The following is a 27541-nucleotide window of genomic DNA, read 5'->3' as shown; positions in this document are numbered from 1 at the left end:
CTTCTAACCTCAAAAAGTGTATTATCGATAAACTGAAAGTTGTAAAATTACAAAAAATTTCTATGCAATTTTACAAATTGAAGTTGTAACATTTTTTTTATTTTTTAAAGTGTGACATGAAAATTCAACAGAAAACTATATACTAAACATAACTTTAAGATGTATATATTATTTAATTTTTCTTCTTGCATTAAAATATTAAACAAATATGTAGAACTTTCAATACTCCCGGTAAATTTACACATCCTACCATGTGAAAATTCACCAATTTTTTATTGAAAATTCACACGTTGCTCGATTGTAACTTTATGTACAGAGTTGCTCCTGTGAAAATTAAACATTTCTGATAAAATTAACGCTGTGTTTATAGCGTAAGAGATATTTTATATTTTAATAGTAAGAGGAATATTTTATTTCGCCCGTCAATCAAAATGCATAAAAAAACGGGCGAAATAAGAGAAATTGTTTATTCCGCCCGTTAGTGAAAATATATGATCATTACTAATTAAAAATATTTGTAAATTTTTCTCTGCTTTTATTTGGAGGAGGAAGGAGTCATTCACCTTGGGTTAGAAATTTTCTTTTTATTATCATAATTTAATTGATTTATTTATTTTTATTTGTGGGAGGAAGGAGCCATCCACTTTGGGTTAGAAATTTTCTTTTTATTATCAAAATTTAATTGATTTATTTATTTTTATTGAATTCTAAGAAATCCAAAGTGGATGACTTCTTGCTCTTCCAAATAAAAATAAATAAATCAATTAAATTTTGATAATAAAAAGAAAATTTCTAACCCAAGGTGAATGACTTCTTCCTCCTCCAAATAAAAGCAGAGAAAAATTTACAAATTTTTTAAATTAGTAATCATATATCTTCACTAACCGGCGAAATAAACAATTTCTCTTATTTCGCCTGTTTTTTCTATACATTTTCACTGACGGACGAAATAAACAATTTCTCTTATTTCGCTCGTCTTTTTTCCCATGCATTTTCACTAACAGGTGAAATAGACACTTTAATTAAAGAAAGTTGGTAAAATTAAATGAACTATCTAATTAAAATTCTTTTAATCTTGTGATATTCATGAATGCAAATTTTACACATCACATGAAAAAATTCAGAAAGGATTTTTTACATTGTACATATAATTTTATTTTTTTTTATTAACAAAAAATATATATATTATATATATAAAAAAATCTTACCTGCATTGTTTTTGTTGAAAAATCGATATTAAAAACTTTCACACTTTCCGATATAATATAATTATTTGCGTGTGCACTGTTTTATTTGTGCAAAAGCACGTCAAAACAATTTTCAATTTCTAAGAGAATATATATTATTCACTTTTTCGAAAGTTTGTTTTTTTCATTAATTAATAATATATATAATAAGTATATAAAATATACTATACTGTTAAGATAATAATATACTACCGTAAGTGAGGCTAATTTCGCTCATGTAGGGTAAATTCGCTCAACCGATATCTATTTTTTAAAATTCGATTAACATACTTTTCAGACATAAATATTTAAGATTTACAATTGTTTTGGTTAATATAAATACTAAACTTTAATTTAAAATTTATTTGCAGCAAATTCATTGGTAACTTTCAATAAAAATTATATTTAAACCACAAGTGAATAATTTTCATATTGAACAAGTAGTATAAAAAATAGGGAATAAAGCTTTACTTTAAAATTTTTAAGTTGAATCCTTCTGAACATTACATTTCCTGTATCTCCAACATGATTTTCATAAAGCAAAAAACTGAAAGCAATAAATAGATTCTGCAAAAAATCAATTTAAAAAAATTCAAATTTGTTGTGTAAATTCGCTCACGAAATAAGTCTACAAAAAAGATGTTTTGGGCCTGGATATTTTAAGTATGTTAATTATTTTAATTTATAATTTGATTTTTTTAATAATAGTAGTCTTATAACTGAAAATTAAACGATTTAAAACGGTTTAAGCACTAAACTGTAAAACTTAACCTTATTTTTTATGTTTAGGAGTTCGTTTGATTGAATGATTGAATCTACTTACTTATTGATAAAACAATATTAAATATTTATTCCAATAACTTTGGACATTGTTCTTAATTGTTTTCTTTATTGATTCTAAAGAATATTTAGTTTCATTTTTGCAGATCATAATATATTTTGCCAGAATAATAATGGTGAGCGAATTTACCCTCATTTAAAGGTAAAGTCGCTCACAACAAAAAGGCTTATAAATAATGTTCTGCAACATATTTTAATTTCTTTATGCAGTAATAGGAAAGAAAAAGGGTTAGAGATTATATATTTTCAGTGCCAATGTTTACTTTCATCGTTTCCCGAAGTTATTTAAAAAGAATTGAAAAATTGAGCGAAATTAGCCTCTCTTACGATACTAAATATATAATATATTATTTATGAATAAAACACAAACAGTGTTATAATAATTGACAGCTGATATAAAGCCACTGTGAGTGCATATAGTTTTGTGTAAAGCGTGCAGAGACGTGTTTAGTTCCTAAAGGTGTGCCTTTGATGGATCCTAAAGGTGAATCTCTAAAATAACTTTAAGCTGTCTGCACATTGACGCGAACGCGGCCATTCACTAAGGGTGCGATATGGTCTATTTCCAAAATTCAACACAAAAAACTGTGCCATTTGACTGCACCTTTATGCTTTGACGCTGTCCATCCAGTTTGACGGAATTTTAAAAAGCCATGTCATTTTTCTATTATATTTTTTTTATTTTATGAATAATAAAATAAAAAAAAATATTCTTAGTTTTAGACGTAAAAAACAAATGTTTATATATAAGTCTTGAACTAATAACATTTTGACAGAAAAATGACTCCATTAAGGCGCGTACACAATGGAAATCAGTGCCTCTATCACTATACTGTGTAATAATTTCGAGTTCCAGTATAACGTCAGATAGCTGGAGGGAAAACAAACAGACATGAGTTAGAAATAGACAGAGATATATTTGTCTCTTTTCTATCTTTAGGTACAGTCCCATGTCAGCGTGAAACGGGAAACGGAAAACGTTTAACCAATAAGAATTTTCTTTTAGTATGATATCCATTGGATCGGAAGATGTTATTTGCAAAACGTTTTACGTTTCCCGTTTTCACGCTGTCATGGGACTGGACCTTTAAGCGACTCGTTTGCGAACGACATTCGCAAACCTATTAGGCTTTTTCAGTTGTGACGTCAGAGTCGATTTCAGGTGTGACGTCAGATAGCTGGAGGGGCAATAAACATACGACGCATGTAATTCTTATGGGAGGAAAAAATGTTGCATTTTCTTTTCAATGTTTTGCAAATTTAATGAATTTTCAACACTTTCCATCTACATAATTATGTGTGATTTAAATGAATTGTATAAAATAATTGTAGTGAAATTAATACTTTACACTTCACAGGAACTTGAAAATATGCTAAAATGTATGTTTTTGATGTTAGGAACGTTTGTTTACAACTATTTTATACATAGAGAGAGATAATGGCTGTTTTCAATGGGAATTAACTTGGTGTTAACACCGAGTGAACGCCGAAAACAGCCAATAGTTGTCAACAGACGTTCCTAACCTCAAAAACATACATTTTAGCATATTTTCAAGTTCCTGTGAGGTGTAAAGTGTTAATTTCACTACAATTATTTTATAAAATTTATTTAAAATTACATATATGTAGATAGAAAGTGTTTAAAATTCATTAAATTTGCAAAACATTGAAAAGAAAATGCAAAATTTTTTTCTCCCATAAGAATTACATTGCTTCGTCTGTTTGTTGTCCCTCCAGCTATCGGACGTCATACTCGAACTCGAAATATCTCGATGTAGTGAAACAGCCTAATTGTGCGTTGTACTTTAAGTTAATCAGGCGCGAAAGGCAACAAAAGTCATCTTTCATTTCATTTTGAGATTTCTCGAAGGAAGGTCGCCGTTGCCTATCTCCCAGAAAACCATTCAAACCAAAAAAATACAAAATGGAAGTCAGAGAGGATTTCTCCGGAGATATGTTCACTTCCAACGAGGAAATCGACAATTTTCAAATTGGAGATAATACCATGTAAGTTTTTTATTAAAAAAAATATATTTATTAATATTAAATGATAATAAGTAATTGTTCTGGGAGAAAGGTGAGGATTTTGTTTTGGCCGCCGAGGAAAGAAGAATTTAATGGAAGATTATTGAATCAAGTCTTGTGCTCGTATTGTAAAATTATGGAAAGTTCGAAAGAAAATGAAGATTGTAAAGATTTCCAGTGTACACCCCCAGAAATTCGAGAAGCAGCTCAACTGGCTACACTAGATTTGCTGCCCGAAAAGTCTAAGGGGCTCTATGAGCTGGCTTATCAAAAGTTCTTGACTTGGAAGTCTAAAAATAAAGCAATTACGTCCGAAAATTGCATGATTGTTTATTTAAAAGAAATGATGAAAACTTGTAAAACACCTACGCTCTGGTTTCAATATTCAATGCTTAAAAGCACAATTGCAATTTATGAAGGCATTCAAATCAAGGAGTACAAAAGTTTATACGCAATTCTAAGCAATTTTAGTCGTGGATATCATGGAAAGAAAGCAAAAATTTTTTCGGCTGAGCATGTTCAGCAGTTTTTGCAAAACGCTCCAGATGAAATATATCTTGCAACAAAGGTAAGAATAGTTTATAAGGAATAAATAAAAAACACTACTGAAATTTTTTTATACAAAACAATTATTAAATTACTTTTTAATTAACTATAGATTAATTATAGAATGAATCCTTTTTCAAATGTTACTCAATTAGTAAACCTATTTAATTATTTAAATTAATATTTTAATGAAATTCAAATAATTAAATTATTAAACTATTTACAGTATTTACAAAATTTTTTTTTACAATTTACAAAGTTTCATTGATTATAAAATGATAGATTTTCGGAACATTATTCAGTTATTAAATTATTTTTACAATTGAACAGAATTTTCTATATTTTAGGTAGTACTTATTTTCGGTGTCAGTGGTTGCTGTAGGAAAAACGAAATCTATAAGGTCAAAATACAGGATATTAAAAAGCAAGGGGAATTATTGCAGGTTAGATTCCCTGACACGAAAACAAACAAATCCAGATCATTTACTATTAACTCAGAGTTCGTTCCCATTGTGGATAAATATCTCGCTCTTCGACCAAAAAACGTCCCAAAGGAAAATTTTTTCTTGAATTTTCAAAAAGGTCGATGCACAATTCAAGTCATTGGCATTAATAAAATTTCAAAAATGCCGTGTGAAATAGAAAAATTCTTGAACCTCACCGAACCTGAAACCTACACAGGCCACTCGTTTCGAAGAACATCGGCGACACTGTTTGCAGACTCTGGAGCAAATATTTTAGAATTACAGCGTTTTGGTGGTTGGGAATCAGCTACGGTTGCACAGGGATACGTAGACGAGTCTTTAGGATACAAGAAAAAATCCGCCGACAGGATATCGAACATGATAAACTATGCTGCAGAAAATACAGAGCAAAATAAGCAAATCCCTTCAACGTCAAAAGAAGACTCTAAAATTGTTAAAGCAGATTCTTCTAAAACCAGCTCACCAGAGAAAGTTATGGTTCTAAACAATTGTAACGTCACAATAAACTATAGCAGATAAAAAAGCATTTTAAAAGTTGATATGTTAACAAGACTTTATTTTTGTCTATTTCGAAAAATGTATTAATTAAAAGTATTATTTTATGAAGTATTTTATATCTCGTTGATGTTAATAAGATGTTTCTTAAACTTATTATTAATTCCAAAGTTATTATTAATGAATGCAATGTATAGTTTGAAAAGCAGTAGTTTTAATAGTTAAATGTCTATTGTACAATAAAAATGTAATTCAAAATATGTACTGTTTAATGCTAAAATTCAATTTTATTATCAAAATTTTATCCTTTTATTTTCGTTCCTTGCTTAAGATTATAATTACATGACTGGTAATTTTAATATACAATATAATAATTTATTATAAAATTGTTTTTTCAAAATAAATATGTTCAAAAAACTTCTTATATTTTTCCATTTTACTTATACTAATTTAAGTAATTAATGCAGATGTTTTGAATTCATTATTAATTCATAACCTGGCTCTTTCCAAAATGGAAGTTAATTGAATTATTCTTTTGAGTTGGTTTTTTTGTGGTCGGGGGCTTCGCCCCCCCCAACCCTCGACAGGGGCGCTGCCCCTGGACCCCGTCGGGAGGAGACCCCCCGAACTCCCCCGCGCGACTGAACAGGGACCTGCGCTTACATGTATATCAGTAAACTAGTTTGTGTTTTTAACCTCGTTTTTAACTTTAGGTGTTTTCGCTCGTGTGACGCACAACTACTGTCTCTTTTTATTTGCTTTTGTTTTTGATATTTTTAGTGTTTCATGATTTCGTTGCAAAAAGAATCGTGCGTTTCACGTAGAAGACCTTTTTCGTGATGAGTGCAATGTTTTCAGAACGAGTCGGAGGTGAGTGCGCACTCACCTCCGACTCGTTCTGAAAACATTGCACTCATCACGAAAAAGCCGTCGTTTTCCACTTGACACGCAATATACTATTAAAATACTATTTATTACCTAAAAGTACATACATAAGGCTTTAATTGAGGGGCACACAACTAATGAATTATGGTATATACACTTGTGTTAAATTATCCTGAATTATCGTGAATTACCATGAATTACCGTGAAAAAACCGTAAATTACCTTGAATTATTCTGAATTGTACCTAAGACAAATTGTTTTTGTCAACAATTTAAAATAATATACGAGAAAATATAATATTTTAAAAACATTTCATATTATCCCGCGCATTTCGATGTCTGACAGCACGAGAAGAAACCATGCGCAGTGCGTTTAAGAAAATAACCATATCAACTTTGCAAAGTTGGAAAGCCTGAATATAAAGCCAACAGTGTTCACTATCTATCCTGTCTATAGTCTTTGGATATGCTTTGGATTAAAAAAACTTCGAATACTCGTTCAAATATTTTAGTTTTTCTCGTTGTTTTACTGCGTGCATATGCAACTTAATATTCATTAAGTTATAATTATTAAATATAAAGAGAAATAAATATTAAAGGATTCGTCGAGGCGAATATGGAGGTAAATTTTATGTTTCTCATCTTCTTTATTTTTGATTATTATACACCGTCAAACATATTTTCAAGGTTAGGAACACATTTGTGTCCATTTCTTTAATTAGTTATACTTTAAATTTTTTAAATTAAGTAAAACTTTCTAATTTTACTGGGAAAATTTTTAAAATTATTATATCAAAAATTCTATGTGTTATTGTAATAATTTTCGTAATTTTAAACGTTTTAAACGAACCGTTAAAAAAATTGTTTGCACGTGCACGTAATTAGAATTATTAAGTCTGATAATAATTTGAATACAGTAAATTAATGATAATAGAAAATTGAAAATAATTTAATTTCACTTTCCAACAATAATAAAAAATTGATAAGTATATGTTTTCAGGCTGTGTCAAAGTTGGACTCTTAACCCTTTAACGCCCAAATGGACAAAATTTTGGCATGAAGTTTGAGGACTTATTTCGGTACTTAAAAATCAATAGAAAAATTCACAAATCATCATTTCTTATGTTTTCATATGCACTCTATCGAATGGCGTTAAAAAAAGTCAAAAATTTATAAACAAAAAAGTTATTAATGTTTTTTATAAAAAAAGTCCGATTTTTTTCCAATTTTTGTTTAATTTTCAATTTTTTCTACTATGAAATAGCGAAAAAATAATTCTAAATGTTACAAATAACGTGACATAGATATATAACCTAGAAGATAGGACTATAGAGAAAATTAAAAATTAAAATGGCGGCTCAAAAATGGAGTTTGAAGTTCAAATTTTTTTCAAAATTTGATTCGAAAGTACGAAATTGTTAAAAGTGTTTAGATCAGCTTGAAATTTGTTACTTGGGGATTTTAGGGGTCGCTGATCACGAATCAGAAGTCCAATTTTCAAAATTCAAAATGGCGGATCCAATATGGCGGCTAATTTTTTTTAAAAACTAATTAAATTTGCTTGAAACTTGTTACTCTGGGGTTTTTAGGGTCGCTAATTATGAATATGAAATCCAATTTTTAAAATTCAAAATGGCGGATCTAATATGGCTGACAAATTTTTCAAAAATTTATTAGGTTAGCTTGAAATTTGTTTCTCGGGGGTTTTAGGGATCGCTGATCACGAATCAGAAGTCCAATTTTCAAAATTCAAAATGTCGGATCCAATATCGCTGACAATTTTTGTAAAAACTCATTAAATTTGCTTGAAACTTGTTACTCGGGGGGTTTTTGGGGTCGCTTATTACGAATATAATATCCAATTTTTAAAATTTTAAATGGCGGATCTAATTTGGCCGACAAATTTTCAAAAACTCATTATATTAGCTTGAAATGTGTTACTCGGGGATTTTAGGGGTCGCTGATCACGAATCTGGAGTCCAATTTTTAAAATTTGAAGTGGCGGATCCAATATCGCTGACAATTTTTTTAAAAAATCCTTAGATTCGCTTGAAACTTGTTACTCGAGGGTTTTTGGGGTCGCTGATTACGATTATAATGTCCAATTTTTAAAATTAAACATGGCCGCTTCAATATGACAGACAAATTTTCAGTTGAAATTTGATAATCACAATCTTTAGCCATTAAAATATTAAAAATATTTTTAATGTTTTCCAACTTTCACCGCGTAGAGGTAAACGTGAACTGATAAGTCTTTTTTTAAATTATTTTTTTTTCGATTTAATATATTGATAAGTAAATTTAATCGAATTAAAACTATGAAGAATGATTTTTGAAAGGTTTTACAAGAGCTTCAAGCTGGAGATAAAAAAAATTGTTTTCTTCAATTTGACCCTGAAATAAGTAATGATTAAAATAAAACATGCATTTCTATTTTTTACCTTTAAATTCAAAAATTATAATAACAAATAAAAAGAAGAAAAATACATAAAAAAATAAAACAGTAAAAAAAATATATAAAATTTAAAAATAAAAAAAAAGATTTTCCAGTTCACGTTTACCTCCACGTGGTGAAAGTTGGAAAACATTAAAAATATTTTAAGTATTTCAATGGCTAAAGTACGTGATTATCAAATTTCAACTGAAAAATTGTCGGCCATATTGGATCCCCATTTTAAATTTTAAAAATTGGATATTATATTCGTAATAAGCGACCCCAAAAACCCCCGAGTAACAAGTTTCAAGCAAATTTAATGAGTTTTTACAAAAATTGTCCGCCATATTGGATCCGCCATTTTAAATTTTGAAAATTGGATTTCTGATTCGTGATCATCGACCCCTAAAACCCCCGAGTAACAAATTTCAAGCTGATCTAAACACTTTTAACAATTTCGTACTTTCGAATCAAATTTTGAAAAAAATTTGAACTTCAAACTCCAGTGTTGAGCCGCCATTTTAATTTTTAATTTTCTCTATAGTCCTATCTTCTAGGTTATATATCTATGTCACGTTATTTGTAACATTTGGAATTATTTTTTCGCTATTTCATAGTAGAAAAAATTGAAAATTAAACAAAAATTGGAAAAAAATCGGACTTTTTTTATAAAAAACATTATTAACTTTTTTGTTTATAAATTTTTGACTCTTTTTTAACGCCATTCGATAGAGTGCATATGAAAACATAAGAAATGATGATTCGTGAATTTTTCTATTGATTTTTAAGTACCGAAATAAGTCCTCAAACTTCATGCCAAAATTTTGTCCATTTGGGCGTTAAAGGGTTAAGTGGTGGACTCAAACAGAAAATGAATTGAAAATTCAATTTCCTATTCATTTGAAAAATTTATTGTCCATAACAGGATTTGATAATGTTTTATCAATGAGTTCTTTCGATGAAAGCCAAATAGCTGAAATAAAAACATTCACCCGTTCTGAAGTTGAAGAACTTCGTGATAGAAATAAACCCGCCGAAGAATATTACGGAGTGTATGCTAAACTTCCGGAAAATTTTTTAATTTCTTCCTGGTCATAAACTGATTCTATTGGCTGTAGCTGATTACTGCAAGAAGAAATTAAAACAATTAGGATTTAAAAATAACATGAAAAGTAGGCCGAAGAGGACACAACTATCTTTAACCCTTAAACCGCACCCTGGGTGTGCGACACCCATATTCTAGCTTTTTACTTTAATATTTCGGTTAAATTCGTAAAAATTGAACATGTGTTGATATTGGACGGTACATTTTGTACTTAAATTTATGTTTCGTTAGTGACATTAGTCTGCCAAGTGTCTTTGTGTATTCGATAACTTTATGAAGTTTTCGGCGAAAAATTTCTGCTTGTCTGACACCCAGTTTTTGGTTTAAGGTAATTTTAGTAGTTTTAAAAAACTCTTTTTTAATTATAAAAATTAAATAAATCATTATGAAACATATTTTCCTTCAAAATAGATGTACTGAGCTATATAAGATAATTTTTCCAAAAGATAATATCCTATTTCTGCTTGGAGAACACACTTAACCCTCCTGCGTACCGTGACGAGTATACTCGTCCAAACTAAGTTGTTACCAAATGCGCAAGGACGAGTATACTCGTCCAAATTTTTTTTCTCATAACTTTTAAACAAATTAACTTTAACACACGAGACAAAGTGCAACTTACAGTGCAAGGTTCATAGTTAATGATACATACATAATAAAGTCTCTAATTAAAGTATTTGTTAATAAACAAAGTATTAAATATTTGTTATAAACAGTAGAGGATAGGTCACAAAATAAAAGTTGCAAATACATACTTCTCTTAAAAAAATTGTTTGATTTCAATGAAACTTGGTAACTTAAAGATTTTTGGGGTTGCTGATTAAGAATCTGAACCCAGATTAAAAAAATTTAAAATGGCGGATCCAATATGGCGGATGAGTTTTTCAAAAATTCATCCGAATTTCTTGAAAATCTATAATCGGGGGTTTTTGAGGTCGCTGATTACAAATCTAAGGTCAGATTTAAAAAATCCAAAATGGCGGATCCAATATGGCGGATTAGTTTTTCAAAAATTTATCCAAATTTCTTGAAAATTTATAATAGGGGGTTTTTGATGTCGCTGATTACAATTCTAAGGTCAGATTTAAAAAATCCAAAATGGCAGATCCAATATGGCGAATGAGTTTTTCAAAAATTTATCCAAATTTCTTGAAAATTTATAATCGGGGGTTTTTGATGTCGCTGATTACGAATCTAAGGTCAGATTTAAAAAATCCAAAATGGCAGATCCAATATGGCGGATGAGTTTTTCAAAAATTTATCCAAATTTTTTTAAAATTTATAATCAGGGGTTTTTGAGGTCGCTGATTACGAATCTAAGGTCATATTTAAAAAATCCAAAATGGCGGATCCAATATGGCGGATGAGTTTTTCAAAAATTTATCCAAATTTCTTGAAAATTTATAATCGGGTGTTTTTGAGGTCGCTGATTAAGAATCTAAGGTCAGATTTAAAAAATTAAAAATGGCGGATATAATATGGCTGATGAATTTTAAAAAAATTGTTTGATTTTAATAAAACTTGGTATCTAGAGGTTTTCGTGGTCGTTGATTACAAATCTGAGGTCAGATTTTCAAAACTCAAAATGGCAATATAAGAATATTTTATAAATTTAACAATTCTTTAATTGTTTTAACAAATAATTGTTGTTATGTACTAACTTTTTAAAAAAAATTTCTAGAAACGTGCAGCTTTTTTCTAATTTTGCAATTAACTAAGCTGTGTAATATTACATGAAGATTTTTCATAAATTTAACGATTCTTTAATTTTTAAACAAATAATGTTGTTGTTTACTAACTTATTACAAAAAACATCTAGAAGTATGCAATTTTTTTAAATTTTGAAGTTAACCCTTAAACCGCACCCTGGGTGTGCGACACCCATATTCTAGCTCTTTACTCTAATATTTCGGTTAAATTCGTAAAAATTGATCATGTGTTGATATTGGACGGTACATTTTGTACTTAAATTTATGTTTCGTGAGTGACATTAGTCTGCCAAGTGTCTTTGTGTATTTGATAACTTTATGAAGTTGTCGGCGAAAAATTTCTGCTTGTCTGACACCCAGTTTTTGGTTTAAGGTAATTTCAGTAGTTTAAAAAAACTCTTTTTTAATTATTAAAATTAAATAAATCATTATGAAACCTATTTTCCTTCAAAATAGATGTATTGAGCTATATAAGATAATTTTTCCAAAAGATAATATCCTATTCCAGCTTGAAGAACACACTTAAAAGTCCCCGGGTGTCGCACACCCAGTGTGCGGTTTAAGGATGGATTCGGCAGTGTGCGGTTTAAGGGTTAACTAAGCTGAATAATATACCTCCAATTTTGCAATTAACAAACATGAATCTTACAATAATACTGATCTTGTTAACTTTTAAAATTTGGAAAAAGCATGTTTCTAAGCCTTTGTGCAAGGAGTTAATCAACATCTATAATTATTTGTTTAAATATGTGTTAAATTGTTATATTCATAAAACATCATTATGTAGTACTACTCAACTTAGGAAGTCTAAAAAATGCACATTGTTTCATATAACAGAGACGTAGTTTATGAAGGACTCGTAAAATACCAATATATCTAAAACAAATCTAAAAAATTTCTAAAACTGGCGGCCATATTGACTCTGATCTTCTGTATTTTTAAAATCTGATCTCAGCTTCGTAATTAGTGACCTCTATAAACCCTAGACACCAAGTTTCATTAAATTTTTTTAATAAAATCAAACAATTTTTTAAAAATTCGTCCGCCATATTGGATCCGCCATTTTGAATTTTCCTAATTTGATCTTAGATTCGTAATCAGCGACCTCAAAAACCCCCGATTATAAATTTTCAAGAAATTTTGATGAATTTTTTAAAAACTCATCCGCCATATTGGATCCGCCATTTTGAATTTTTTAAATCTGACCTCAGATTCGTAATCAGCGACCCCAAAAACCCCTAGATACCAAGTTTCATTACAATCAAACAATTTTTTAAAAATTCATCCGCCATATTGGATCCGCCATTTTGAATTTTTTAAATCTGACCTCAGATTCGTAATCAGCGACCCCAAAAACCCCTAGGTACCAAATTGTAGAAAAATCCAACAGTGTATAAAATTTGTGCATTTGGAAACAATTTTATGGGTGAAAATAGGTACGCAGGAGGGTTAAAAGTCCCCGGGTGTCGCACACCTAGTGTGCGGTTTAAGGATGGATTTGGCAGTGTGCGGTTTAAGGGTTAAAGGAAATCTCAACCAACTCCAAGGATTCAAATTTGAATAATGAACGCAAGTTAGTTTAAAAATCGATCAAAACCCACATAAAAACATTTTTGATTGACGAAAAAATCGAACTAACGGAAATTCAGAATGAAAAGATCAAAGATCTTAAAGTTAACATAAAACGGCAATGAATGTTGAAATAGAGTGCATTTTTTGTAATCATATGCCTAAAGTTGCTAAATCAAAAAGTCGATGAATTTTATCTAACTATAAAAAGCATCTAAAGATGGTGCATAATTCTTTAAAACTCAACCAGAAAAAAGGTAGCAAGGAACGCAGTATTAAAGAAATGCTAATGAAAACTCATTCTGAAAAACAAAGCAAAACGCCTAAAATGGAAAATCAAGTTAAAAGACTGCCTGGTCAAGATGCTCTTGATGTGGAAGAATATGAACTCGATCGCGAACAATTAGACGGAGATTTGAAATCAAATTTTGCGGTTATTATTTTTGAAATTAATTTATATATACTATTTTTATTTTATTAAATATGATATACACTGAAAAAAAAGGTAGAATCTGCTTTTTGCTTTAGTAATTTCTGACGAATTACTAAAGCAATACATATTAGGCAATTTTTCCGGAAAAATGTAATTTTTACCGGGTTACTAAGATAACAAATACATGTAACTTATTTGTTACCATAGTGACCCGTCAAAAATTGACATTATTTTCTGTAAAAATTGCTGAATGTATGTCCGTCAGAAAAAACCGAAGTAAAAAGCAAATTTTACTTTTTATTTTCCAGTGTATACAATTTTTTATTATTATTTCAGAAGACGGAGAATTAGATGATCAAGCAAAATTTGAAGGCATTATTTTAAAAGGGTTTTTATCTGACGGTGATACACGACTTTTGAAATCTATGAAATGCCAATCTTTTCCTACATCACCAAATATAACTCCTGAGTGGACTGGTTGGTTTATTCAATCTTTAGATGATGATTCACCTATTTACGTTCAGGATACACATCACATTGGAATAAAACTCTGCAATGTATTTTTAAAACCTTCCATTCTTTTGCCAATCGGAAATCATATGTATCCTCTACGCACTTAATTATCATGATTGACGAGAAACCCAAAGAAGATCATGGACTGACTACATCTGACATCAACAGAGCTGACAAAATGAATTTTTGAGCAGTCGAAAAAATTTGCAACCATAGAGTGATCAGTGTACTAAAAACTATACCGTCCACTGAAGGAACAATTGTTTTTCTTAAAGTATTGAAAGATATTTTAGATTCCTTCTTATTTAAAGAAATTTCACCAATTAATTGCGTAAATTTAATTTAGAGAAGTCTATTTCTTCTACGAATTTGGAAACAGTGGTTAGTTGAAAATAAATACTGTATCACAAAGAACTTCATTACCACTAACGCTTATGATTGTATTGAGATTAATGCACATGGTTTGATAAAAGCTATTAATTATTTTCGGGATGAAAATTTATCGCAACTCTTTCTTCCATGGCTGTTTGGTAGCCAGCCATGCGAAAACTTTTTCAAAATGCGAGACAGTGATTCAAAACGATTCTGTGATAGATAGTGAGACATTTGCAATTTTCAAAAATGGAGAGGAAGATAAAAATGTTTATCAAGAAAACTCAATTATAGAAGATTTATCACTGATATTAGAGAATAAAGCCGGACTTGATGAAAAAAGTGAGTGTGAAACAAAATTATTACCAAAAGGACCGTTTGTGTATTATACTTATTCCAATGAAAAATCTGTCATAATTCGAAAATCTACATTATGCTGGTTACTTTCTAACAGTTACAACAAACTGAGCAGTGATAGACTGCATAGAGTCAAAAATGCTCTAACTGAAACCAACAAAGTCTTAAGTAAAGATAAATCGATCAAAAATGACATTTCTAATAAAGACTTATTTGTAAATAAACATATCGCGTTGGGTAATTGGTGTGTGTTTTATAATGAAAAAAGTAAAAAAATTATTATAGGTAGAATTATCTCGTTCACTTATGACAAAGGTAAAGGGAAACAAATTAATTATTCTGCTTCTACAGCACCAATTAAACCACCAAAAAAACTCAAAAAGTATTTTGTGTTCTTGTTCGCCTTCGTTTTTCATTGAAGGGAAAACTTTAAGTACAAATAATGTTGATGTTACTTACTCAACAATTGATATAAAATATTATGTTTGTTCGTTATTTATTAGTCCGTTCGCTTTGAATAGTGTTAAACCACACTACAATGAAAATATCATTAAAGGTATTGGGGGATTCCACGGGTAAATCACACAGTTGTACGTGACAAGTTACCGATTTGTCTCAAAGTTTTTAGACGTATTCTGCCTTCAAAAATAGTGATCTAGCCAAAATTTTAAGTGCCTATCTCATAAAGATCACTCACAATCTTCAATTTTATGAGAAGTGCCATTTTTGAAAACTAAGATTGAAAAATCCATTTTTGTTTGAAAAAATGACAATTTTGGTCTAAAAAAAATCGGAAAAGTACCAGTCGATGGGAAATTTTCCAAAGAATCCAATGCCGTTGGAATTTTTGTGATATTATTTATAACTCAAAAACACCTTTTTCGATTTGGCTCAAATTTTCAGGAAACATAGTTGAAAAGCTATACGTTAAAATGATTATTCCGGAAATCTGGGTGTTTTTAGTTTTTAGCCATATTTTTGCAAAATAGTGAAATAATTCGATTTTTTTCAATGTTTCCTTACGGTTTCTGCCTTTTTGTGCTTATTCGCAGCTATGTAGAAAAAATCTGATCCCAAATTCACAATCCTTGGAAAATTTCCAATCAATTATTATCTATATTGAAACTTAATTTTATTTATTTTAGACAAATTTTAACAGCAAAAACAGTTATATTTATTATTTTTTAATTATATATAGTCCATACCTTACGGTTTCGGACGAACTTCCGGATTACATCTCACATATTCTCTTATCAAATTTTCATATTTACGCAAAACATAAAAACCGTGCATTCTATACAAGTTATAATTAAGAGTATTAAAAAGGTGCGCATGAAGATTAGGGTGGGCCAAAAAAATTTTTAGTGATGGAAACAAGCAATAAATCCCTGCAATTTGTTTTAATGACAATAAAAATAAATACGTATTTTTCTATAAACACAAGATCCGACAAAAACGTTTAAAAATCGATATTATACCACAAAAACACGTTAAATTATAAATATTTAAAAAAGGGGTAACTTTGGGGCAGTGCTGTAGAAGGTAGGGGTTGTAAAAATTGAAAGTTATATTGGTCAAATTACTTGTCGGAGAGCCCTCTATAAATCCTAATAGCTTAATGTTAACTTTTTTAAAACCCTCGCAAATGATTATGATTTTGCAAAAATTTCAATTTTTCCCAATCATTTTATATGGGAAAATTGAAGTGCTCGGTGGCACCTGTTTCTTGCTTTTTTCCACTCAGAAATTTGTTTGGGCTACCAAAATCGTCATGCGCAACTTTTTAATACTCTTAATTATAACTTGTACTCTGTACAAGCATTCTAGCCTCCTCGGTGCATTGTCGTTTAGCAGCAGGTTTTGATGTTTGCTCAGGAACTTTAACATTTATTTTGCGAGTCAGGAGATGATTCCTCAAAGATGTTGTACTATTGCAATATGTTAACTCTCGGCCACATAAATCACACTTAGCTTTTGTTTTCCTTTCTTTTTCATAAAAGAATTTTTTAAAATAGACCCAAACGCCACTAGGAGGTGCCACCGCAAGTTAATTTAACCTAACCTATATCGAAAGAAATATATTTTTTTACGTTTTACTATTATTTTTTATTTTTATTATTTGTTATTATTATTTTATTAATATTATTATTTATTACTATTTTTAATAATATTATTGTATTATTATTTATATATATATTATTAAATGTTGAAGAAGTTAACAATTTTCCCGAATCAATCTCAGAAATAAATAAGTAAATCTCTTAATAAGCTCTTGGGTTTCATATGTATCGACAGCACAGCTGCCCTAATACAGAAAACTGCTTAATCTGAAAAATATTTTCGAAATTAATTAATAATTTTAAAATTATCAAAGAACTCAGAAAAAACGGTAGCATGGTGGGATGCAAGCCCGCTACTTTTCTATTGCCGGTAGACTGCTCTTTCTTAAAGATAGATATTATATTGTCATTATTCGAATAATCGAAAGACAGTATTCGATTATCTCCTATATTCGATTTCGATTATACCATCTCTACTTCTGAATTAAGTCGTAAATCTATATTCGGATACAGTTCTTCGGATTCTAAAGTATTAGATGTATTCACATTCGATGTTTTCTTTTTCGCAGTTTTGTGTTGGATAGTCTATACGAAGTATTGTTGCAAAAACGGTAATCCTAATATACCATCTTGTGGTAGAGGGAAATCGTTGGGTACTATGTATACAACATGGTTTTTATTAATTAAATTTATTTTTGCTTTATACATAGCGGTTTGTGTATCGTTGCCCATTTGAAAATTTTTTTCGCATGCTTCTTTAACCCCTTCAGTGTGCAGCTAAAATATAACAAAATGGTCCCAAAATGTGTAAGACCTTCTTGTGAATAAATTTTCATGACACTATATACTAAGGGGTTTTTGGGGTCGCTGATTACGATTCCAGTGTTAATTTTCAAAAATTCAAAATGGCGGATCCAATATGGCGGACACGATATTAAAAAATTCATTGAATTCGCTTAAAATTCGTTACTCGGAGGTTTTCGTGGTCGCTGATTACGAATCTGACATTAGTTTTTTAAAATTCAAAATGGCGGATCCAAAATGGCGGACACGATTTTGAAAAATTCATTGGATTCGCTTAAAATTTGTTACTCGGAGGTTTTCGTGGTCGCTGATTACGAATCTGACATTCGTTTTTAAAATTCAAAATGTCGGAATCCAAAATGGCGAACACGATTTTGAAAAATTCATTGGATTCGCTTAAAATTCGTTACTCGGGGGTTTTCGTGTTCGCTGATTACGAATCTGGCATTAGTTTTTTAAAATTCAAAATGGCGGATCAAAAATGGCAGACACAATTTTGAAAAATTCATTAGATTCGCTTAAAATTCGTTACTCGGGGGTTTTCGTGGTCGCTGATTACGCATCTGTTATTAGTTTTTCAAAGTTTAAATAGTAAGAACTTTTAAAAGAATTTATCCACTTGAGAAATTTTTCAAAATTTTTAGCGGACATTTTGGATGAAAAATTATGTATTTTGAAAATATGACTTCAGAATCGTGATCAGCGACCCCAAAAACCCCCGAGTAAGAATTTTTAAAAGAATTTATCTACTTTTGAAATTTTTCAAAATTTTTGGCGGACATTTTGGATAAAAAATTATTTATTTTGAAAATCTGACTTCAGAATCGTGATCAGCGACCCCAAAAACCCCCGGGTAAGAATTTTTGCGAATATACGTTAAGATGTTTTCCACTGTTTGGGCCAGTTTTTTTTCATGACGTGTATACACGTCATCCACAGTCAAGGGGTTAAGGAAATGTTGTGCAAAATGTGATTTTTTCATTAAATTTATGGAAGATCCTGTATCCACGAAGAGTTGAATGTCTCTTTTGAATCCGAAGGGTTGAATAACAATTGATTGCAATCGTCCGCATGTGCAACAGTTAGTACATGACGTTGTAAAACGCTGTGCTGGCGGAAAGTTGTGGTTTGCATTATCATGTCTGTGGAGATTTAATTGACATTGTGATTTAGAAGTGGTTAAAACTATATTCTTTAATTTCTCACGGTACCAAGTTTCAGCTTCTAAAGCTTCTAGTTGTGCATCGATAATGGTAAAGAGTTTTAAAGATCGAACTTGACTTTCAATTTCATCCCGAATGTTCATGATATACCTTTTTATATCCGCCTGTTCTTCTATCTGCAGGGCAATATTTCTGGCTATTGTTCCCAAGTGTTTAGCTTGGATAGCGCATTTTAATTCGTTAAAAACCTGCCTGTATTTTTGGTTTTACGATTGTACTGAATCATTATTTTGTCAGAAACTTTCTAGCTGAGTCCTGCATAATTCTACGGAAGTTTTTGAATAGAGGTTAATTTTGAGAGATTTAAAAAGATCCTTAAAATTATTAGTAGGACAATGTCGAATCGCGTTGCCTTGTATTTTTTTCGGTTTTTACCATATCTAACAGAAGGTCAGGCTGTGAGCATCTAGAAGTGCCAATACCGTTTTCGTCTCCGATCGCCCTTTTTGTATTTTCGTCGTTAAGAATTTTTTTATTCTCTTTAATAAGGGTTAACTTTTGTAAAATTATCTGTAAATTTGATTGTTCTTTGTTAGTCTCGTCAATAGTTGGGTTCATTTTTGGACATGTAGTTATTAAAGAAAGTAGTATTGGATTATTAATTAAGGAATTTTATTTGAAAACTTTCGTCGAAATCCGTTAATTATTTTAAATATGACTTTAAAGCAAGGTTGATGTTTTAAAATTTTTAATTGTGTCCTGATGCACCCCTGTGGCCTGGTAGAGTCCAGCAATATTGCTTTATCTTCTTAAAGTAGTGTTCAGGCTTCAATTTTACTCCTATGACAAGTCCCTAGCACTTCGGATTTACCCAGTAGAAATTTTCAAAAACAGCGAAAAACATGATTTTTTGAAATTTACCTCTACTTTTCTAAAAATCCTGACGTGATGGGAGGTTTTTGTTTGCAGATTCGCTTGTGTTGTTAGTTAAAAAAGAGAGAAAAAACAACGTGCATAGCTCGCCAAAATTTATCTAGTATTTTAAAAAAGGTAATTTTTAATATATTTTTTATTTCCAGTGAAGAAAAATGGCAAAGTATGGGTTCTGGACAGATCTGTGTTTTTGTCTGTGATGATGAGAAGCGCACAAGAGCAATTGGAAGGAAATATACGATTTCTGAGACAAGTTTCAGTTTTGCAGAAACTCCCAGAACCAAAAGAACAAATTCTATCAAAAATATCTGACCTACTGCGAATTGTAAGTTTTTGAAAATTATAGAACAATTTTTTTATATCTAACTTTCCAATAGTTCGATTTTTTAATTTTTAATATAATTAAATTAATTAAAATTTATGTTGCTTCAAATTAGAAATGTGTAACAGTAAAAAATATTCGACTACTGACATTTCAAATTCATTTATGCGAGAAAAAGGTGTATTATAAAATTTTATTGCACAAAAGTTTTATTCACAATAAATGAGGTTTTAAGCATTTGTGGTATAAAATATATTTTATCTAACAAAAAAATGTTAAAAGCTACATAAGTACCATAGTGTTACTCCTTACAATAGGGTAATGTCACATTGAGTGGACCGCCTAAGCTTTCTTTCGAAAAAATTCTTTATGAAAGCAAATTGATCGGAGGTTTCTATTCCATGTGTTACGTCACCGTAACCTATTTTCAATAATGTTAATAATAATATGTAAAATAACAATAAATAATAATTATAATAATTAATAATAATAATCATAATAATTAATAATAATAATTACAATAATTAATAATAACAATCATAATAATTAATAATAATAGTAATAATAGTAATCATAATTATTTAACATATTATTATAATAAATAAATATAACAAATAATAAACGACAATAAATTATAACAAATAACAATAATAAACCACAATAAATTCTAAGAATAAACATTAGAAATAATAACAAATTATAATAAACAGATAGTTATAACAATTTTAAACAACAACTTTTAACAAATAATAATAAACAATAATAAACATAAACATTGTAATAATAAATATTAACAGTAATAATAGAGTTATAATAACTAGGAATTAATACCGACTTTAATTGTAAACAATTATAATCAACAAATAATACAACAAATGATAAATAATGAATTGTAATAAACAATTAATTGTAACAACAAATTATAAAAAATTAATGGAAATAACAAAATTATAAAATAACATATGAGTAATAAGCAATGGACACGTGCGATCTAATGGTGAGTCACCACAAGTGTTCCTGCAACAAAGGGTTTCTCCAAATGCATGGAAAAGCGAACGATTCTCCAAATGCCTGGCAAAGCGAACGATTCTCCAAATGCATGGCAAAGCGAACGATTCTCCAAATGCATGGCAAAGCGAACGATTCTTCAAGTACATGGCAAAACGTACAGTTTCTTCAAATACACAGGGAAATTTGGGTATAAGAAGAGCCAGACCATCAACAGCAGTTCAGTATAAGAAATCAGTCTAAAAAGTCAGTCTAAGAAAGCAGTCTAGAAAAGAATTCAAGAAAATGTAGTCGTCAATATTATAAGTCTCAAATTGAGAAGTGGTGCTCTGCACAAGTCAGTCTTAAAATTTTATCTATAACAAGTGGTTCTTCACGACACAGTGCTCTAAACCCAGTTTCAGTAGTTGTCCTTTACTCTACGTATATTTCAAAAGTGCATTTTGGAAAGTCAATCTGGAAGTCAAATTTGCCATTTGAAAAGAGTGTTCCTGTTTCTCGAGACACAATACTGCATCCACTTAGTCAACCATTAACGGACTAGTGCCATTATACCTGAGCGACTAGCATCACCCTTTGTCCCAAGGTAAACAATCAACCACTCTAAGACTCCCATTAGAAAGCCTATGTCCATCTCTTATTTTCATCAATTTTATCTTATTTCATAAAATACACATATATTTGTTCAACTAAAGTAATTTCTTGTTATTTACTACCCCGTCCCTATTTTAATTAATTTTAAAATAGAATCGGGAAACATTAGGGAAATTATAATAATTAGGATCGTAACACATGCTTTAGTTTAGATCCCTAGGTAAGTGTTTACACCATAATAGCTTTGTTTTATTTTTATTTGGAAAAAACAATTGACTTTAAAAAAATAGCTAATTTTTAAGGAATGAAAAAAGTAACCTTGAGTGGACCACTCCTAAAAAATTGTAAAAGTTATTCTATTTTCTTTAATTTATTTAAAATTTCTGATATATTAAAACAAAATTTATGCTTATGCAGCTTCAGACCATGATTGTGTCGCAATGTTTACAAGTGAAACCACTTTTAATAATTTTGGCACATATCACATCAATATCACAAAAAAATTAATAAAGAACATAAAACATAGTTTCAAACCAATTTATTTCCTTAAAAATGGTAAACTGACATTAAAAATATAAAAAACAGCCAGTCCTCTCATGGTTATAAACAGTGGTCCACTCATAGTGAAATACAACTTTTTATGGCAGCCACCACAATTTTTTTTTAGTCAAAATTATCACTTAACCACTTCACTGGCAGGGCGTTCCAAATGGCGTTTCACGCGCCGAGGCCCAGACTGGCAAAAACACCGAAATGGCGTTCCTAATAAAACTTTATTTTTTAAGAGTGTACACTACTTTTAACTTCTACAAAGCAATATTTCTATAGTTTAGACATCAGGGAACAATATTATCACAATAAAAGTTTCAGTTTTTGAGATTTTCAATGTTTCTTCGAACGTTGAAATACTCAATTTTTACCACTTTTCAACAAATGGCGTTCCACTTTTTTTCAATTTTTACGCAGTAAAACTCATATTTTTTATTTTAAAAAAATGTATTTATATACAATATTATATAATAATAATAATAATAATAATGTAATAAATAAAAAATAAATATAAATAATTGATAAATAAAATATAATAATTATTAATAATAACAATTACTATTATTGTTATAATTCTTGCATTATATTATTATATTATTGTATATAAATACATTTTTTTAAATAAAAAATATGAGTTTTACTGCCTAAAAATTGAAAGAAAGTGGAACGCCATTTGTTTAAAAGTGGTAAAAATTGAGTATTTCAACGTTCGAAGAAACATTGAAAATCTCAAAAACTGAAACTTTTATTGTAATAATATTGTTCCCTGGTGTCTAAACTATAGAAATATTGCTTTGTACAAGTTAAAAGTAGTGTACACTCTTAAAAAATAAAGTTTTATTAGGAACGCCATTTCAGTGTTTTTGCCAGTCTGGGCATCGGCGCGTGGAACGCCATTTAGAACGCCCTGCCAGTGAAGTGGTTAATTAAACTAAGATAATCAATTTCAATGTCCAAAGTAATAGGAAAAAAATAAGTTACCTTTTAAAACTTAAATTTTACACTACTTTTACACTTCCGAATCACTTTACTCATTGTAAGAGCGACTTCTTTTTTGGTTTGTATTCTTAAAAATGCGTTACATCAAACAATAACGTACATGTTTATCGCAAAACTTAATTTCTTACGGTTTCTAAGTGCGGTGCTGCTATTCGTTTTATTTATTTCATGTTTCCGCTGTCAGATAACTTAAAAGCTCAGGTGGTCCACTCAAAGTGGCGGTCCACTAAATGTGACATTTCCCTAATATTATTTTTGATATTTTACAAAAATAATTTTATCAGAGAGTGATCCCATGTCGGTACTGTGGGTAAAGGTTTGACTCTCCTGAGTTTTTCGAAATTGGTGTTCTTGTTTGATTTAATACTTTTGTGGCTAAATAAACACTGACCTAATTTATAAACATAATTGTTATTTAATTTTGCTCTACGCACCATGATCAAAATTAAATTTTTTGTTCAAATGGAATTTTATTTTACGCCTTTATAATGTTGTAACAGATAGGTAATGTGGATTTTTGTAAGTAATTTTTCTTATTTACGTAATGATGATAAGTTTTTCGACTTTCGTAGTGTTCCTAAATGGGCACTTATTTTTTACTTTATTTTTGTATTTTTAGCGTTACGGGTCTGCGGCACTTGAACATTATTGTAATGTTTCGCGTTTCGTTTCTGCGTAACGCGTTTTTCATTTTTTCTTCGCAAAGCTGCATCTAGATATAAAAAAATGTGAGTAACGCGAAAAATTACAATATGTTTTTCTCGCGTTTTTCACTTTTTTCGCTATGTAGATGCAGCTTGACACGCAGAGGCAACTTTAGCAGAGAAAAAATAGGAAACGCGTAACGCAAACGTGAAAAATGCTAAGTATTTTTATTTATTTAAAGTAAACTTTCCTAGGGCTAATAAGCCCACAAAGGAACAGGTTGCATATTACAGTGTTTTTATGAAAAAATAAGGGAAAAAAAGTAAAATAATACAATATAAACTGAGCTAAGTAATAAAACTTAATAACAATTGTTATTAAGTTATTAATTATTAATTGTTATTATTATTATTATTATTTTTTTTTATTCACGGGGGAGAAGAGAAAAAAAAATACTTTTATGCATGTCCAGGAAGTTCCCGCTTGCGCTGGGGTATGTCGGACTCAACGCACAAAATGCAAGGATAAAAAAATAAACCTTGCATACCTGCTTTAGGCAGTCACGAATACCGACTAAAAAAAACTTCTTGATCCCCTGGGTTTCGAACCTTTTATCCACCTACGGAACTACCTAGTGGCTTCAGACTTCGTAGATGAATGGTCCCATGTAGTCACTGGCGCGAATCTCCCGTGTCGCTGTTGTTTTGGCCTTATTTCTTCCTTGTCCTCGACAGAGTCTTCTTTGCTTCCTGGAGGGCAGTTCTAAAGACTCCGCATCTCTCTGATCCAGCGACGTGTTGGATGTTCTTCTTTTCGCCGAACTTCGCCTTGCATAAGAAGCAGCATAGGCTCTTCTTACAATCTGCTACCTTATGGCCGGCTTCTCCGCACTTGAAGCACGCAGCCGACCTATCTACTGCTTGGCAGTCTCGACCTATATGTCCATAGCCGTGGCACCTTGTGACCATAACTCTTCTACTTATTTTGCAGGACACAAAACCGATCTTAATGTCCCCCATATTCTCCAGCCTGTTCGCGTCCTCTTGGGTAGTGACCACGACAGCGAGCTTGATACCTCGCTTATTTGGTCCGAGGACCGTCACCTTCCTGCTTCCTTCTGGTACCGTAGATACTTTGTCTAGGGCCTCCTTCTGTTCGGTAAGGGTGTCCATGTCGCGGATCTCCAGCACAGTCTGCCGGTCCGCCATCTGCACCTTACCCAAATCGACTATTACCTTTGTCACCTCACTTCTTTTCCGCTTCTGAGCCTCCAAGACAACGTTTTTCAGCACCACTGCATTAAAACGGTCACGTCTCAGTCTTCGGTCCTTTCGTGCTTCCTCCGACCAAGTTAGTCCCTGGTAGAACTTCTCGTCTTTTCTGACCGCTACTGCGTGCTTCTCCTTTACCTCCCTTATGAGCAATGTTAAGCTTCTAAGTCCATCCTTGATGGTCCTATTGACATTCTTCTGGAATTCACAGGACTTCAGCATCTTGCTGACCTACTCCATTTCTAGAATGCTCGCTGACTCTTCCTCCCGCAGCTTCACGCATTCATCTCGATCCTCTTTGCCAGATCGGATTGCCTAGAACCGGGGTTTTTTGTTTTGAAACTAATTTCTTAGTAACAATTTTAAACGCCAAACCCCATGGGTCATTCTCGGTCTTACCGATTAGGTCCTTCCAGCACTTTCGTTGGCTACTCCTTGTAGCCCGCTTGAAGATTCGCCTGGCTTTATGCCAATCTTCTTGCAGCGTGAGGTCTCCCTTCGAGTGGGTATATTTCCTCCTCGCTGGATTGCATTCTCTCCTTAAGCGGGCTAATTCATCGCTCCAACAGTACAGAGCACCCTTTCTGGCTTTTGTTTGGTGCCGGCGAAGCATAGAGTGGTTGCAAGCATCCACTATAATTTGCCTCGCCTCTCGCACTATACCCTTTATAGAAGTTGGCTGCCTATGCCAGTTGAGTCTCCTAATAAGGCGAGCCTCAACTAAGGACTTTGCCAACTTCTCCCTCTCGAGTCTCCTAAGGTTCCAGGAGGGTTTCTTTTTGTCCTTTTGTGGGCAATTGTACCTTCCTATATTCTCCTTGGCCTGGCCTGCGGGCCAGGCGGGGAGATCCAAATGTAAGGTCAAGGATTGATCCTGACGCTCCCCGTCTAAAAGTGAGCTCTTTTCCCCGGTTCATCACCACCAAGTCATTCGCCGAGACCATATCGGTGACCAAGATTCCCCTCCTGTCCTGACGGGTCTCTCTCCATTCCGGTTACTTACTATTGAAATCTCCCGCAATGAGGACATCCCCGCCGACAGCTCTTATGCTTTCCTTAAGAGAGCGAATCTGGGCGTCGAATTTTTTAAGGGCATCGTTTGGGGAGTGGAAAATCTGCGAATTCAGATACCTGGTTAATGAATTCCAGGTTATGTCGGGGTGACCGCTCTTGTTCTGGTCTACTCACTAAAAACCACTCCCGTCTTAATTTGGGACACTTGATCTACCTGCGGAACTACCGTCGTGTCTTCAACTTCGCAAGTGGTGGTCCCCTTGTCCTACTCCTTAACTGGGCCTTAATCCGCTTAAGCTATGTGGGAGCGTGGGTGGGAGGAAACCAAAAGACTCCCCCCCCACGCCCACACACAGCTGAGCACTGGATTCCTCCGGTTAACCTCGTCTTCCGTCTCTATCTTTTTCCTTCATTACTTTAATAATGAAAGATTCAATATGCCTCCACGAGTCCACGTTTTGAACCATGGTAGACACCATGTTGTCGACGTTGATTTCAAAGCCAACTGCCGTAAACATGGCTATTCTATCATGGCACCAATGCCCGCAATAAAAGAGAGTCCGGATATTGGCTAATTCTCTTAGATAAGGAATCCCGAAAAAATACGGCTTTTTTATTCGATTCGAAATTATAACAGTTTTGTCGTGTTTCTTTCGGAATTCAAACCGCCGGTTCCGCTTTTATAAGAGCTCTTAATTTCGCTATTGGTAATCAATTTGACGATTGTTAATCGACGTATGTGGACGATTTACTAATATCTACCTCGGGATCAGTTATCAATCATATAAATAAATTATGTTCCGTTTTCGAAGTTTTGCAAGAAAAAAATTTCACACTCAGTTTAAAAAAATCTAAGTTTTGTCGTAAGCAAGTCGGGTTTCTTGGGTTTGAATTGACTACGGAAGGAATTCGTCCTCCTAGTAATAAATTAGATATTATAAAAAATTTTCAACCGCTAAAGAATCGAACGCAACTTTGTCAATTTATAGGAGTCTGTACCTATTATAGTCAGTTCACAGTACGTCATGCGAACCTTATTCATCCCTTCCGCGAAATTTTAAAGGAGAAAACACCATGGGAGTGGAGTGAAGCCCATGATCGTGCTTTTGTAGTAATGAAGCGTGCGTTTATCGATTCGGTACAATTAAATCATTATATTCCCGGCGTTCCTTATCGACTTCAAACG

General features: G+C 31.5%; 1 protein-coding gene across 2 annotated transcripts in view; it reads left to right on the top strand.

Annotated features, from left to right (window-relative positions):
* The window catches only part of LOC122504809 (cGMP-dependent protein kinase, isozyme 1-like), a 519664-nt gene that overhangs the window by 219953 nt on the left and 272170 nt on the right, over nucleotides 1-27541 (top strand). For both annotated transcript variants that reach the window (XM_043616070.1, XM_043616069.1), the window contains one exon: nucleotides 20100-20278. In XM_043616070.1, coding sequence (XP_043472005.1) covers nucleotides 20100-20278 — 179 coding nt within the window. The remainder of the gene's footprint in view (nucleotides 1-20099; nucleotides 20279-27541) is intronic.

Source organism: Leptopilina heterotoma, unplaced genomic scaffold (genome assembly GCF_015476425.1).
Source record: "Leptopilina heterotoma isolate Lh14 unplaced genomic scaffold, ASM1547642v1 Lhet_32, whole genome shotgun sequence".
Classification (NCBI taxonomy): domain Eukaryota; kingdom Metazoa; phylum Arthropoda; class Insecta; order Hymenoptera; family Figitidae; genus Leptopilina; species Leptopilina heterotoma.
This window is presented reverse-complemented; position numbering and strand designations above follow the sequence as displayed.